The sequence below is a fragment of the Paramisgurnus dabryanus genome, chromosome 7 (assembly GCF_030506205.2).
Source record: "Paramisgurnus dabryanus chromosome 7, PD_genome_1.1, whole genome shotgun sequence".
Lineage (NCBI taxonomy): Eukaryota > Metazoa > Chordata > Actinopteri > Cypriniformes > Cobitidae > Paramisgurnus > Paramisgurnus dabryanus.
Genome location: NC_133343.1, coordinates 19,041,882 through 19,057,974, shown reverse-complemented (window position 1 = coordinate 19,057,974; position 16,093 = coordinate 19,041,882). Strand labels below are relative to the sequence as shown.

The window sequence follows — 16,093 nt, the reverse complement described above, 5'->3', positions numbered from 1 at the left end:
CAGAATTTAAACTATTTGCCCTAAAGCATGGAATTCACTCCAATATTTTTGCACTCCTATAAGATCATTATTGATTGTTTAAACTTGGGTACGACAAGCATGTAGACCAGGGCTATTCAAATCTTACCCTGGAGGGCCGGAGCACTGCATAGTTTAGGTCCAACCCTAATCAAACTTAACCACCTGTGATTGTCTAGTGATCATGAAGACCTTGATTAGCTTGTTCAGGTGTGTTTGATTAGGGTTGGAGCTAAACTATGCGGTGCTCCGGCCCTCCAGGGTAAGATTTGAATAGCCCAGATGTAGACTGTACGATAATGCTTTGGAGGCTTCGACGGCTGTGTCCCACATTAGTGCGATGTAACCTGCAAGTGCTAGTGGTAAACAAATAGCGGTATGCAGGTTGTTGCAGCAAACACACTGTCCGTTGATCATGCTGAATTGTCAGAAAACACACTGTCAGAAAACTATCGTATCGTAGGCTATCTTTGGTTGCAGTACCGGGAAAACGTCCGTCTTTAAACCTCTCTCATTGTATGAGAAGGACCACTGGTTAAGAGCCACGATCACAGAAATCCAGACGATTGTTTCACAATGGCGGTTTTTCGTTTGGGCCAAAAACATGCAGTGTATTCTGGGCTTAAGGCGATGCTTCTGGGTTGGGTAAATGCCCAATCTGGTGGTTAATACCGGAAATACGGATTGACTGAAAAACTAGTCATTGGCATGAAAGCGTTTTTTCTTAATTGACAAGTTAACTCGTTAATTGCGGGGAAAGAGTTAAAAGTAGATTTTTCAACAAAGTCCTCTAAGTGCACAGAAGATCAATTAGATGAACGCGCAAAACAACCCTGGATCACGTTTAAACCCTTGTGAGTGTCATTTGTGAATACTTGGACCTGAATACAATGTAAATGTGGTAGTTAAATGGATTCATCATTTGGAATGTTTCTCATTGCATCTTTAGTAATTTTGCAACTGTTTACTTCTCCAAAAAAGTGGATTTCCTCATATATATACTTTTATTTAAAATACACTGTATTTAACTTTCCTTAATTAATTTTATTTTCTTAATACTATCATGTATATACCTTTTCATGTGTTCATTCATGTGTTTGTGTTTATGCTGAGCTACATACTGCTAAGAACGTAAAAATGGAAGGAAGAATGTTCATTTAGTTTTACCTGTTTTCTGTATGTCTCTCATTTACTATAACAACATTTGTTTATTATTGGCTCTATATCGGTCAGAAAACCACATTGCATTGTCAATATAAGATCGGCCATAAAAAACCATATTGGCTTACAGCTGACCACTAATAAAACCCTCCTATTTATTTTAAACTATTATCACAGTCATGTTAATAAATGTATCAGCTTTAAATTAAATAACATATAGGTACAACAGGTTGAGCATTACGGTAAATGTCGTCTGTGCTTAAAACCCTGGTCCGTTTTGATTTGTGCGGATATATTTATTAGTAAGTGTAACAGAATGAATGTGAAGTGTGTGTAATTGTTTAAAGAAATCATTTAAAGTTTATAGAAAACACTACTGTCTGAAAGTGTTTTGTTCCCCAATGCAGGAATAGAGAAATTATTTTAAAGATAAGCTATATGTCATAAGTGACATTTTATATTAGTGTGAGGTGTGAGGCTTTCCTTCCTGACACAGATATAAGACGGGGTTTTTGAGCTCGAAACTAAATCTCACCTTTTTTTTTAGTATCATTTTCATTCGTCTCAAGCGTTTCTCTTTAGAGCTTTCTTTTACCTGTTTCTGAAGTGTGCTGGTATTGAATAGTTTCTGCTCTCTGGTGTTCTGCTACATAACATTTAACTTGAGATTTTCATAGCTCTTAAACATTTTCACAACATCGAGTGACTTTGTTTGTTTAAATTGCTTCAGTTACAGTATCAGATTTAGATCAGTATGCTCCTCCCAGGCATTTGTAGCTCTTAGCTGTGGTTCTGTGGTTTTGGCTACCTACATGGTTTTTACCCTCAGGGCTGTGGGCAACATATCTGGCTCACCATGCTGTATTTCACTAAGGTTATTGGCACATAGACCATGAAGGCGAGAGAGAATGGCAGTGATAAACTGCCTATTGTTCTCCACTCTTAATTCATAGGCCGTGAGCACTTGTTTGTTCGGTGTTTTGTCATTCTGTGTACATTCTGAAAATATATCGAAACACTGCAGTGCAAGTATTGTCGTGGAATTTTAGCCGCATCAAATAATACTCACTAAGAGTCAAAGTCAAGGATCACACAGACACACTGTCGACAGAATTTTCTTTGTCTGAATTTTATATATTCTGCAGAATAGGCTCTCACCCCCATGGTGCAAGAAGTTTAAAAACCTAAGAGCCCCGATCACAAGGTTGAAGACACATTTATAGTAAGATGCTGAAACACGTACAATCATCCGTTTCTACGTCATTTAGAAGATAGCCTTCAGTTGTCAGTGATTAAGAGCAAAGACCGTTAAACATAATCATAAAGGACAGTACATGCTGGTACATGATGTTTAAGTCCTTCCTTGGACATTGTACTTGCTGAAAAGACAGAAAGAGCATAATTCTGTACGTTAGCAGAAAAACATGATTTCCATATGAATCACAATTTGTGAGCTTCAGATTGTTATTAAAAAATGAAAAATAGGATGAAAAATAAAGCATAATAATATGAAAAGAAAGCATAATAAAATCCTCCACTACACTCCTCCCTTTTTATGATTTATTCATAACTTCATTTACTGTCATCGTTAAGTAGCTCTGGTTATTACCCTTAACCATAGTGTACATATAGTTCTGTGCAGTTGCAAAAGTAAAAATGCACACACACATAGTATGATCATGAATCTCATTTTTGAAAGAAGAAAAATAGTTCGTTTTCTTGAAGAAATTGAGCACAGTTAGAGTTGGGGTCGTGAGCCCTTGATGATTCCGGATTGAGCACAGTTAGAGTTGGGGTCGTGAGCCCTGAGCACAGTTAGAGTTGGGGTCGTGAGCCCTTGTTGATTAATTTCCTTTGTAGGTTCGGGTTTGGTAGGACCACACGGTGCAGTCGTGCCAAGCTATCCTGCTTTCTTGTTCGAATGAAATTATCTTAGTGTCTAAATTAATGTGGGGTCTCAAAGCTGGTGTTGTAATTACAGTTATTAAGCTGCAAGCGTCGTGTCGATTACCCACATTAAAGATGTCGTGTGCGTGTGTCCAAACCAAACCCAGAATACTGGAGTCGTCCTCCAATACTTTGTGAGCTGTTGCAGTTCTCTCGTGTCGTTCTTCGTATAAACTTGCAGTATACAGGTATCTGTGGTTCCCACCAATACGAAAAAGTGGTCCGTAGCAGTCGACTAGCCGTCCTCCCTTTGGTTTACACCTTGCAGTCCAGGACCAACCCTCCGGCAATGGGCAACGTGCACCCAGGTGGCACGCTCCGCGACCTTCACAGCGGTGTGAGTCGTCAGCAGAACCTGAAATGGCCCCTCCCACCGTCTGGCTTTCCAGGATTTCCTCCTGAGGTTCTTTACCACCACGTAATCCCCTGGTTTGATGTTGTGTAATGGTTCTTCTACTGGACGGGGTAAGGCTGATTTAACCTGCTTTGGAGATATTTTGAAATACAGAGGACATAGAAATACAATATTGCAACATGTCATTTTCATTTTGAAGAGTATCGCATGTCACCGTGGTCCCCATGTGTCAACCTAGCAAAATGGGAATAAAAATGTTTAGGTAAGCAAGGTTTTTTTATTTGGACCCATCCAAATCCCTTCAGGAGTTTTGGTTGCTCCACACGATTTCCATAGAGCTATTTCTGTTGGAAGAGAAAATGTTTGCATGCTTATTAGTAACTCCTGTGGTGTTTCGGCTTCCTTTTCCTGGGAAATCTGTGTAAAAGAAACGTTTTTGTTAGTAGTCATGAGAGATGCTTCCGCATCCGTGCGTGCATTTCCTCTGGAGATCACGTCCTGTTCCTTGGTGTGTGCTTTGCATTTGCACACAGCTATTTGAGAAAGGAGTAAAATTTGTTATAGGAGAGAAACTGTCAGTAAAATCAGCAGTCAATGTAAATGGTTATAGATTGATTAGTAGCAAGTTGACAAGCTTGTGTTAGTGCATGCAATTCAGCCACCTTTGAAGATTTCTGAGGTGGTAAGCATCCGGATTTCACTACTTCAAAGTCAGACACAACTGCCCACCCCATCCTATCTATGCCTCTGTCATCTCTGGAAGAGGAACCATCCACATAATATGTGAGGGTGCATTTAGGTATGGGTGTGTCAGCAAGGTCAGGCCTTGGTGTGCATACTTCCCGTAGGGCAGACAAACAACAATGTGGTGTACCTTCATCAGGTGTAGGTAACAATGTCGCCGGGTTTAGCACTGTACATCTTTCAACTGTGACATTAGACATCTGAAACAATGCACAGGAATAACGCAGCCATCTTGCTGCAGACAAGTGAGATGTGCGCTGTTCAAGCCCTGAGACATCCTGGTAGGCCCCTGGCCACCGCATCAAGGCGTCCTGAAAAATATGCAACTGGTCTCAACTTGTCACCATGTTCTTGTAACAAAACAGAGGTCATACAGCCATTTCTTTCATCCACAGTTTGAATAAAAGGCTTTTTTGGATCTGGCAACCCCAAAGTGGGTGCCTGCTGTAATGTCTGTTTTAGTTCCACAAATGCCCTTTCAGCCTTCTCTGTCCATCCTACCTTCTCTGATGGTGCCAAAGGTTTCTCATAAATCATGTCATGCAATGGTTGTTGCATCTCAGAATAATTAGCAATAAAAAGTCCTGCAATATGATGTCATGCCCAAAAATTACATTACTTGTTTCTTTGTGATGGGTTTTGGTATATTAGCTATTGCCTCTATTCTCTTTGGAGAGAGAGACTTACCCATTGGTTTAATTTCATATCCTAGAAAGGTTACTTTCTGGACTGAGCACTGGACTTTATTATGGTTTACCTTATGACCTTCCTTAGCTAGATGAGTAAGCAGCCGTTTGGTGTTGTCTGTGCACGATTGCTGAGTCGGTGCTGGCACCAAGAGGTCATCCACGTACTGCAATAAAGCAACATCATCATCCAACACAAGTTTCTGTAATGAACAATGCAATGCAGAGTTTGTAAATAGTGCAGCTCTCGCTATACCCCTTAAATGTAAAATCAAACCAAAACTGGCTATCAGAATGGACAGGAACTCTGAAGAATGCACTTGAAAATATCCACTACACTGAAAACCACTGGCCATCAGCTGGTATCTGTGAGAGAATTGTGTAAGGGTTTGGCACGTGAGGTGCTCTTGCTTGTACCACAGCATTTCCTGCTTGGAGATCTTGAACAAACCTCCACTCTGTGGGCTGACCTGCATCCCTGACCTTTTGTACAGGAAAAATGGGTGTTCTCACAGGTGAGTGTGGGCAGGGAATAATTATCCCAATAATGCCTAAAATACTGGCCTTATCCCCTCAAGCGCCTCCCTTTTCAGAGGATATTGAGGTTTACATGGTCTATAATCACTCTTTGGGGTGATAGTTACTGGTTCACACCCTTTAATCAAGCCCACATCATACTTGTCTTTAGCCCACAGGTAATCAGGTACATTGTCAAGAACTTTTTGCGGTAAATCAATACTAGCACACGTCATGTGTACTGACAAACTGTTTTGTGAGTTGAAATCTGCAGAAACAGCTTTCTGTATTACAACTCTCTCTCTCTCAGCCATGAAAAAGCAGCATAATCTCTTCTGTGTGCCGTTATCTGCTCTGAGAACTGCACGTTATCTGACAACATTTCCCAATCAACAGCCTCGCTGCAGGCTTTTGCAAATTCACCTGCTTTTCCCATGGCTGACTGGTATTTTTTGCAATAGAAACATGGGGTACCGAATTTTCAACATCAAAAATTTGTTCTTGCTTTTCTGTCAATTTGAACGAGTGCCACACACCATGAGTCATTCCAGCATATATGGGTTAAAGTCAAAACCCTCTGTCTTTACAGAAAACCATCTCTCTTGCCACTCTCTTTCTGTTATGTCAACAACATGAGCTTGTGCAATGCATGTTTTCAGCTGGAATGACCTCGCTGGCTTGTGGCAATCTTATCTTCCCTTCAGCATGCAACTCTTCATTCAGAAAGGCCCATTCATACAGTACACATATAACAGAGACATACACATAGATGACATTCTGGGATCCCAACAAGAAATATTCAGGCCTTGGTTGTTACATAAGATGCTAGCATTAATTTTACACATCAAATCCCTCCCCATGAGGTTTACCGGACACGCGTCAGATAAGAGGAACATATGCATAAACTCGTTACCGTCATGCATACAACAGAGTGGAGCAGTAAATTCTTCCCTCACTATATGCCCCGTAGCACTCATAGATGAGTTAAACTGCCCACTCAAGGTGACAAATGGGAATTCATCTTTGCGTATGACAGAGTTGGTTGCACCAGAGTCTACCATAAAAAACAACAATGCCTGTCCCTCAACCATTATTTCTTCGAGAGGCAGTTTAGAGTATGCCTCTCGTTCAACATCAAGCAAAGCAAGTTCTTCATTGCATAGAGCGTTTCTTTCCCTTTCACACACATCAGCGTCAGAAAAAAACAGAATTAGCAAGCAGATAATATGGCATTTGAACCGCGGAAAAAAACAAGATTGGACTTACCCGCCTCCGTACGATGCTCCCCTTCCCCCTCCTGGCTTCAGTCGCCCCTTTCTTTACACACCGGCAGGTTTCCCGCGCTCCCTTGGGATTCCGGATGTCCCTTTAGTTTTCAGGAAATGGAAACATTGGTTTTTCAAATGTCCTTTCTGTCCGCAATACCAGCAAACATTTTCTTTCGGATCTCCTCTCCTCTTCTCTCATTCTCTCTGCTGCCCGTTCTCTCGGGAGCGTTGTCCTTGCGAAGAGAAATTGCGTTGTTATGTTGTGGCTGTGCCCATTCTCCTATCTTGGCAAAAGCTGAAGATAGCTGTTTCTCTGGTGAACGGCTTCTCTGCTGTTTCCTTAGGCCTTGCCTCCCGTTCCGTCTTTATCTGAACATCATCTTTGTCCTCTTCAAAAGTGCTGTCAAGGATGTGGATGATCTCTGATTCTGGTCCACGTGGCAGTTCTTGCATCGGCGGTGGCGGGGGTGCAGAAGGTGGTGCTTGTCGTGCTGGCTGTTGTATCTGTGCGGCTTGTTGAGCTGGTTGTTGTATCTGTGCGATTTGTTGAGCAGGTGGTGGTGGAGGGCGACGTTGTGGAGGGGGTTGGAGGTCATCGTCCAGAAGCGGTACCCTTGTGAATTGGAAATGTACCCCAGGTGGGGTACGTGCAGGTGCATAGGGAGGAGGGAAAAAAAAAGAAAGTTAGGTTCATCATGTAATGAATCTGATGTAGGAAAAACATTTGCTTAATGTTTAGCTCTGACTTAGTCTGAGTCAGTTCGTCCTTGGTCTTTATCTTACTCTGTGCTCTCATTTCTCTGCCATCCGCAATGATTTTTCCCTTAATAAAATGAGTGCTTTTACACTCAGTGTTCCTTTAGGAGGAAAACTATACCTTTTCTCCCAGATTTTACGCTTTCCAACGCCCCCGTGCCCTTTGATTTGATCACTCGAGCATACACGCCATTTTCCAGATCCATTGACTTTGTACTCCCTTTCGAATTACCCTGACCCATGGTCACGAACGAAATAACGCTTACCGTATTATCTATTCAGATGCCACCACAACGGTTCTTTTTCAGATTCCGTCAGCTTTGACTTCAGAAATGGTTGAGACTCTCCCTTCCCTTAGGCCTGGGGTACGGAGCCCGAGACCTCTTGTCTCAGGGGTGATCAGTCAGTCTCTCCCAAACCTGGAGTCTACAGCTGTGGAATCCGCATCCTCGTCGCCATTATTGTCGTGGAATTTTAGCCGCATCAAATAATACTCACTAAGAGTCAAAGTCAAGGATCACACAGACACACTGTCGACAGAATTTTCTTTGTCTGAATTTTATATATTCTGCAGAATAGGCTCTCACCCCCATGGTGCAAGAAGTTTAAAAACCTAAGAGCCCCGATCACAAGGTTGAAGACACATTTATAGTAAGATGCTGAAACACGTACAATCATCCGTTTCTACGTCATTTAGAAGATAGCCTTCAGTTGTCAGTGATTAAGAGCAAAGACCGTTAAACATAATCATAAAGGACAGTACATGCTGGTACATGATGTTTAAGTCCTTCCTTGGACATTGTACTTGCTGAAAAGACAGAAAGAGCATAATTCTGTACGTTAGCAGAAAAACATGATTTCCATATGAATCACAATTTGTGAGCTTCAGATTGTTATTAAAAAATGAAAAATAGGATGAAAAATAAAGCATAATAATATGAAAAGAAAGCATAATAAAATCCTCCACTACAGTATACACACACACACACACACAATTGTCCCAAGTGGAACATATTGTCGGTAAATTGATAGCCATTTTATTATTTTTACAACAAATTGGACATTTACCAAAAGTAGTAATTTGTGTTCTTTAAAGGGGCTGTAAGTGTTTTCATTGTTTTATTTATCAAAATCAATGTTTTTATTCATAAATATGTCCTCATTGGTGTCAAATGACCTCTGGCAATGATCTGACTTTTCTTCTCTTTACTTACATTGAACGGATAAGTCCAAGGAGGCTTCCATGTCGTTTTGCCATATTGATCAACTATAATAGCAGAGAGGGACAAAAAGCACTAGCCTACAAAGCGTTTCCACAACGCGTTTTCATTCAGAACATGTGAACCAGCTGAAACGGACAAAGGAGATCAGTGATTACATAACAGCTACCGTAGTTGCAACACGCGTTTGAAAAAGCGAGGCGCTAGAGAGCACTATTCGTTTGAATGCAAAATACAATTCCACCACTAGATGGGGGTAATAAATCCTACTTACTGTCCCTTTAATAATTAAATGTAAGCACACCCTGAAGCTTAACAAGTTTAGTAATCACTTAACTTGTAAGTAATAAGTAATCACTCCATAAAATTATCTGTAACAACAATGAAGGATTATTGTGCAGACCTGCATCGAAAAATCTTTTTGCGAAAGATTAAACCTGTAAAGTGCGAAGAAAGTTTTTTTTTTTTGTTATTATGTGAACTATTGCAATACTGTTTGTGTTTCTAGTGTGTTTTAAAATATAGAATAGTTAAACATGTGAAATGAGTTAAAAGCATTTGCGTAGTTTATTTGCAGATGTTCTGCTATGACTGTCTTCCACGCAATTTTTAAACACACTCATTACATACATTTAGTTTTTTCCTTTAAAAGGAAATGAATGTGTTAATGTGCTAGCTGCAAAAAAAATGTGCCTATTGACCAACAAAAGTTTTAATTTATTGACAAGTTGCTGTTGTAAATTATCCAAATTAGAAGGCCTAAAATGTATACCTATATCACCATTACCGACAAACCTATTTATTCACTTACTTTTCGCCCACTCTAAAATTGACGTCCCATCACCGGAAAATATAACACCATGATGTCAACACAGACTTAATTCACTGGACAGACTCGCTATGAGTCACCTGTGTGGTTTTTTTTTCACTGGAAAGATTCACTTTAAAGGGAACAGCTCCGTCTGACACCAAACACCCAAAACGCCAACACACTAACCCAACTCTGCAGTATAAAGAAGATAGACACCATTCAGAACACCCACACAACTTGTCAGTTCTAGAGCTGTATATAGTTATTTTAAGTGACATGTAGTTAAGATTGAATGAAGCCTTCAAAAAGATATGCAGGGACCCTCGGTATTGCTGCTTATTGTTATGATCTCTTGCCTAACTATAACAGACTGAAGTGTTGGTTTTTTTTCTCAAGTTTTTTTTTTTGTTTTAACACTTAGCTGAGCTCAAGATTGAAACGGGTGCTTGCAATGGCCCATGGGGACCGCAGCTTAGCTATCTTCATTACCAGATGAGAAACCACTTCCTATCAGGCTGAGAAACACACTGAGCTATAATCAAAGCTCGCATTTTGCTTCACTGCTCTGCATTTATATAATTGATTGTAACAGAGATTTAATTCAGCATTTGTTCATAATGTAACTGCATGTAAGTGAACAACAAGAATGTTGAAAGAGAAATCTCGGTACTCTGGTAATCTGTGTGGCAGAACGGTGACATTTAAGAGTTTCAATTCGTAAACGCCAGCAGCACAGCAGTGACAGTGTTTGTTACTATGCCAACCAAATACTTAACAACAGAAATGTCTTTAAAGGTTTAACATATTTAATTATGCCACAGAGACTTTCTGTTAAATTTTGGAGCTGCAAAGTCCACTGTAGTGATATAGGCTTAAAAACAAGAGTAGAATTTTCTTGTATGTATTAAATTTATAAATGCAATGTCACAATGTTCCATCAGATATGAATTGCTCAATTTAACGACAAATACTCTCCAGAATCAGGTCATTAGTTTAACGCTATTATTTCTTAAGGTTCATCAGTATTAAGATTTGATCGAGTCATTGTGGCACAGTTCTGTTCTGCTTTTTGTGTAAAACGGTTGCGCTGTTGTTTACCTGGTGATTGTGATAACATTAACAAGTTACTGTGTTATTTGGACTACACAAACGTTCAATATGTTCTGTTCTAATCATATTTTAAAACAATATTGCCAAGTGTTTTATTTGAGTTTTAGAAGTTATTTCTAAAAGAAAATGTCTGTTTTCTAAATTTTAAATGTTAAATGGCATCATAGAGTTTATTTACATTTACACTACATTAACTTTTGTGGCCCTGGACCACAAAACCAGTCTGAAGTCACACGGGTATATTTTTATCAATAGCCAACAATCCATTACATCAAAACTATTGATTTTATTTTTAAGAAACACCTGTTTTAATTATTCTACTTACTGCTTATTGAGTGAAACAATACACCTTCCACAACTTAACCATTAGCAACACTCTTCTGCACAATGGTAACCACAAAACTCAAAAAAATTGTAAACTCTTTTTCTTTACTGGAAAATACATTTAAAAAGTTACTCCCCTAATGCAGTCACATGCAAAGCATGCTGGGAATTTAAATGCTCCGCCTAGTTTCATCAATGCTGCTTTAAGACAACAAGAATCATTCATGCAGTCCCAGCTCAAATGAAGCAAGTTAGCTGATTGAATGTGATAAAAGTTGTTGAATTAAAGTGGTTGAATTAACTTATGTAACTTAAGTACAATTGACAAGGAAAGCAATTCAATTTATTTTTGAGTGCTCAAAACTAATTTTTTTTTTTTTGGCAGTGAGAAACCAAAATAAGTATAGTGAAATTAACATTTTAAGTCATCTTTGCTTAAAAAGCAATAAAAGTTCAAGTTAATTGCAAATTGTATGTTTAAATAACTTCAAAGACGGAAAATGTTTGATTTTTCTTCAATAAATTACTTGCTATTAACTACTTAACATATTTAGTATCAGGGTTTATAGTGTAGGGAGACAATATACAAGAAGAGCTTAATAGTTTTCACAATACCTTCCCTTCCCTTTTTTACATTTTTTGCATTAATTTGATTTTAAGCGAGATAGGGGTGACTGGAAGTCTGGCGTAAATTCTAAACCCTGGAATTGGATTTGGGGTGGAACCAGTTTTCGGCTTTATGGGGTTTGTTATCATCTACCCCAATAAGTTGTACTGGGATGGGGGTTATAGAGGTGAGGAAGCCATTACTCAGATGTTTGATGTCCCTAGCTGAAGCCTGCCACCTGCTGATCTACTACAGCTGAGTGTAAGGAAGTCAGCTAACTGCCTTTCCCTTATCACACCACTATGATGGTGGGGGGGAGAAACCTCAAGAAAAACACAGATTCTTGGAAAAACACTTTAGATCCCACACCGTCCCCGGCCTATCAGAGGGCTGCATGCGCAACGTAACGCAGACCACAAAAATTGAAAACACCCTTCCCTGCTAGGAGGGTGTGTGTGCACGTGTTTATCTCACCTCATTACCCCAATAACACACCCCTTTCTGCACCTCTTCCCCATTTCTTACTCTCCGCTCAGTCCTGTGTGGTTTGCCGTAACTGTACTGATACACAGGAAAACAGCCTTTTCCTCGTGTTTGTAATGTATGTTTTGATTCCCTTCATCACAGGTGTGAATGCAAAGGGGTAAACAAGCCTTTTAACGTGTGTGCATCACTGTTCGATACCGCAGCTCCCCTGGGGCATTTAGCAGCAGTAAAAACACAACAACATTAAAAGCCTTACAGTCTGTAACATACTGTACAGTCTTGTGTTCATGTACATGTAAACCTATATGGCTGCCACAACACATACACTCTTCCACTCCAAACCTTCACTTACAGTACACTTCTTAAGATATAATTATAGTTGACCTGTGGGTTTACATTGTAGTATGGTTCTCTTGATACTTTGGTCCAGACCAAACGCTTAGCGTACAGTTTTTTAATATTTTACTATGTTCTTACCTCAACTTATATGAATTAATACATACCTATCTTTTTTCAATGCGTGCACTTTTAGTCTTTGTAGAGCGCTTTTTGAATGTGTTGGAATTTAGCCTAGCCCCATTCATTCCTATGGCCCTAAACAAAAGTTTTATTTTGTGCCGCCATACTTACTCGTGTAACTACTCATGTAACAGTCTTTAAATAGGGAAAACATGTTTGGTGGATCTGAATTCATCCCTGTTTGGAGCCTTAGGAATGAATGGGGCTAGGCTAAATGCTAACACGTTCACAAGAAAACTCATAAAGAGCTTAAAAACATTTAAAAGTCTCAAAACAGTGTCCTCCATTATGTGCGACCTAAGCAATGAAGGTACAAGAGTATGTGCTGTATCATAAAATAATTCGCAGCAGAAGGACGTTGTTAGGCATGACATAAAGCGGAGAGCAACTCCTTCACGATACACAGCCTTGAGTACCTTATTGGTTTTATAAAGCGGTTACCACACAATACAAATAAGCAAAAAAGTAGCAATACAGCGTAGTTAAATCCTTCCACTGGAATAAATCATCTCTGAATGACTGTGAATGGCAACAGAATGTTTTACATTGTTTACACTGCTATGAGTGGTTGCTACAAGTGATACAGTGATACACAGAACCATTGGGTGCAGCGGTTATTGCTAATAATTAAAAACATTGTAAATAAAACACAGCTATTGCATAATCAGAATCAGTGACTGGAACTTACTGTCTTCCTATTTTATCAAAATGTTTTTTTGTCACAATTTACGGTCTTTAAACATTGTCCGCGAATATGTGGCACGAATGTTCAACCTGATGCTGAAGCTCAGGGGGTTAACAGCTTCTTCAGTGCTTTATGTGCAAAAGCTCATTGTCTATTAGTGCCAGCTACCATTTCAGCTATTCGTTCCTCTTTTTCACATCGCGCCAATGTGAATCAGCCTTTTTGGTTCGTTTATGGCGCTTGGTATGGTTTTCATCGCTAAAATGGAGTTTAGGAATTTACAGCAAACACAGATTTTTAGACAACAGGTTTACGCGAGACAGCGCAAGCTAGCAGGAAGGTAAAGCTAATCTTTTACATTATAGCGATGACACTGGAAGTGACGATTCTCTCAGAGCAATCAGTGATCTACAGAGTTTTTGTATAACATTTTGGTATCAGCTCGGGATGCTTGGAACCCCGACTGAGGTTGTACTAAAAAAAGTATTGGGTACTACGTACTGCACCCAGTGGAAAAGCCCCCAAAAGTAAGCTGACTCGACCCAAACCAAACCTTGGGGTACTATGCAGTTGAAAAGCTCCATTCTCCATTAGACCCAAACCCAGGGGCACCAAAGTTAACAGGAGGGTGCAAAGAAATCTAAAATAACTTACATTTTTATATATATATACACATAATAATAACACACAGCACACACTTGTATTTTATACTAAAAAAACACTTTTATTTTGTATGCGATTAATCACGATTAATCTTTTTCCAGCACTATATATATATGTATGTTTATGTGTATATATATATATATATATATATATATATATATATATATATATATATATATATATATATATATATTCTCTTGGGTAAAATAATCATTTTAATTTTACTCACTTCTTCTCAACATTATTATCAATTTACTGGGGGGAAAGGTTGATTTCTTTGTTTGTGTTTTTGTCATATTTCTGTCAAACTGTACCATGGTTTGTTTGAAAGTGGACCCACATTTTCACTAGGCTTGGTCTGCTGCTTTGATACGCACAAAGGTTCTGATGGCAGCGTAAACACACTTAATCTTTTAAAATCATTTTTTTTTTTCATTTTATCAGAAAGAGGAAGGAAAGGTCCAAGGCCAGCTAAACAACACAGACTCCAGCCAGTACATACGAGACCTCAAAGACCAGATAGCCGATCTCAAAGACGAGGTGGGCTGCATGTGTTTACACAACACAATATACTGAAGTATTATTTTAGTATTTAGACTGTATCATATATTCTTCATGCCATACTTTAACTAATGCAGTAAGTAATATTTTATGTTTCATTGTCTCTCCATCATCTTAACTCATACAACAGTGGTGTTGGACTTTATACTGACAACTAATAGTGTGGAGTTTTTCACTCATGTTAAATTTGTGCTGCAACCAAAGATGATGGTTTGGAGAAGTTTTTAAGATAAAATGAGAAGTGTTTTTGCTGGTCAGGTGATCATAGAATGTCATGTGACTCTGCATCATTTAAACAAATTTGTCAAAGTCATTATTTATTTCTGTTGGTACAGTATTAAGCCAAGTTCTAACCAAGAAAGATAACTATATTAGCATCTAAGCTCACATGCTGAATTTTTCAATATCCTTGTCCTCCATATTATCTTAGTAGCTGTGATGTGGACTATACTATTCTCCTAAATAGTTATCGTCCTTGGTATGATCGAGCCTTTGTTAAGTGGAAAATATGACTTACCTTCTTACAAAAGGTGCACCTTTAGTTGCATGTACTGTACTGTGCACACACCAAGGAGGATCTAAATATCAAAGCCTCTTTGGCATCTGTGATCTTTTACCCACTTAGCTGAAAAGATACTCCTTTTCCTGCCTTTTTTATGTTTTTGATCTGTTATTTGTTTTGTGGTTAGCTCTCACCAAACCTTTTTTGGCACTTTGAACAGATTTGTTAGTTTATTCTAACATTTTTTCAAGTGTTAACTACGCCCTGCGCATCGCCTCTTCCTGCACTTCAGTTTGCCCGCACACGCCCCATCACACTTTGAGGCGCTACATTTATCCTTTTTCAGTTGGTTTCACAACCACACAAAAGTCTATTCTTTATTTATCAATACCTGTAGGTCAGCATCATCAAATTACTTTACTAAAAGACTTTTGTAATTTTGCTAGCAGTGGACAGATAACGAGAACTGAAAATATAAACCAATAGGGTACTCTCATTTGTTTGACTGCCTTTAGGTCAAGGTTAAAGTTAGGGTTTAGTTTAATTTCTTTCCTCATAATCCAGAGTAAGAGAAAATATTATATTTTAACTATTCAGACAAACATTATTATGTTGCGTTTACACCAGCCGCGGTAGGGGCGGCAAAACGCACTACTTGCGCGTAGTTGGACGCTTGAACATTTGAGTTCACTTGCTTCATTCGCGCGTGAAATTCGAGTCATTCGAGATATTCACACGGAAATTCACGTAATGGGAGGGGCTTCTGCGACTCCGCGGAGACTCTGCCACTCCGATCGCTTCCTGTAATCACGTCACTACTACAGCAAGGTCCTGATTGGTTAACGCGGTGTGGAAATCCGCCGAAGTTCAGATTTTTCAACTTGCGCGTTTCACACGGCAGCGCTCAATTTGCGCAGAACGCGCCATCCGTGCCTACCACGTGTACCGCGCCGCAGGATAATTATCCGCGTGTAATTGCGTGTTTGCATTGACTTAACATGTAAATCACCCGCGCTTGCCACCTCTACTGTGGCTGGTGTAAATGCAGCATTAAAGCTCCTGTCGGCAAGTCTGGAGGATTGAGCTGATTTTAAATGTTTACAATTTTCATGCCCCTCCCCCACTACCACCGATCAACCTCCCTTCTAGAACTC

The 16,093-nt window shown here is 39.4% G+C and overlaps 1 protein-coding gene and 1 long non-coding RNA gene across 8 annotated transcripts in view; one reads left to right on the top strand and one right to left on the bottom strand.

Annotated features, from left to right (window-relative positions):
- The window catches only part of evi5b (ecotropic viral integration site 5b), a 77,388-nt gene that overhangs the window by 53,583 nt on the left and 7,712 nt on the right, over positions 1–16,093 (top strand). For all 7 annotated transcript variants that reach the window (XM_073815141.1, XM_073815138.1, XM_073815137.1 and 4 more), the window contains one exon: positions 14,321–14,416. In XM_073815141.1, the coding sequence (XP_073671242.1) occupies positions 14,321–14,416 (96 nt within the window). The remainder of the gene's footprint in view (positions 1–14,320; positions 14,417–16,093) is intronic.
- Positions 2,290–3,334, bottom strand: LOC135718307 (uncharacterized). The gene is made up of 2 exons (XR_010520722.2): positions 3,195–3,334; positions 2,290–3,084 (listed from the first exon to the last, which is right to left on the bottom strand). It is a non-coding gene; the product is annotated as an uncharacterized lncRNA (long non-coding RNA).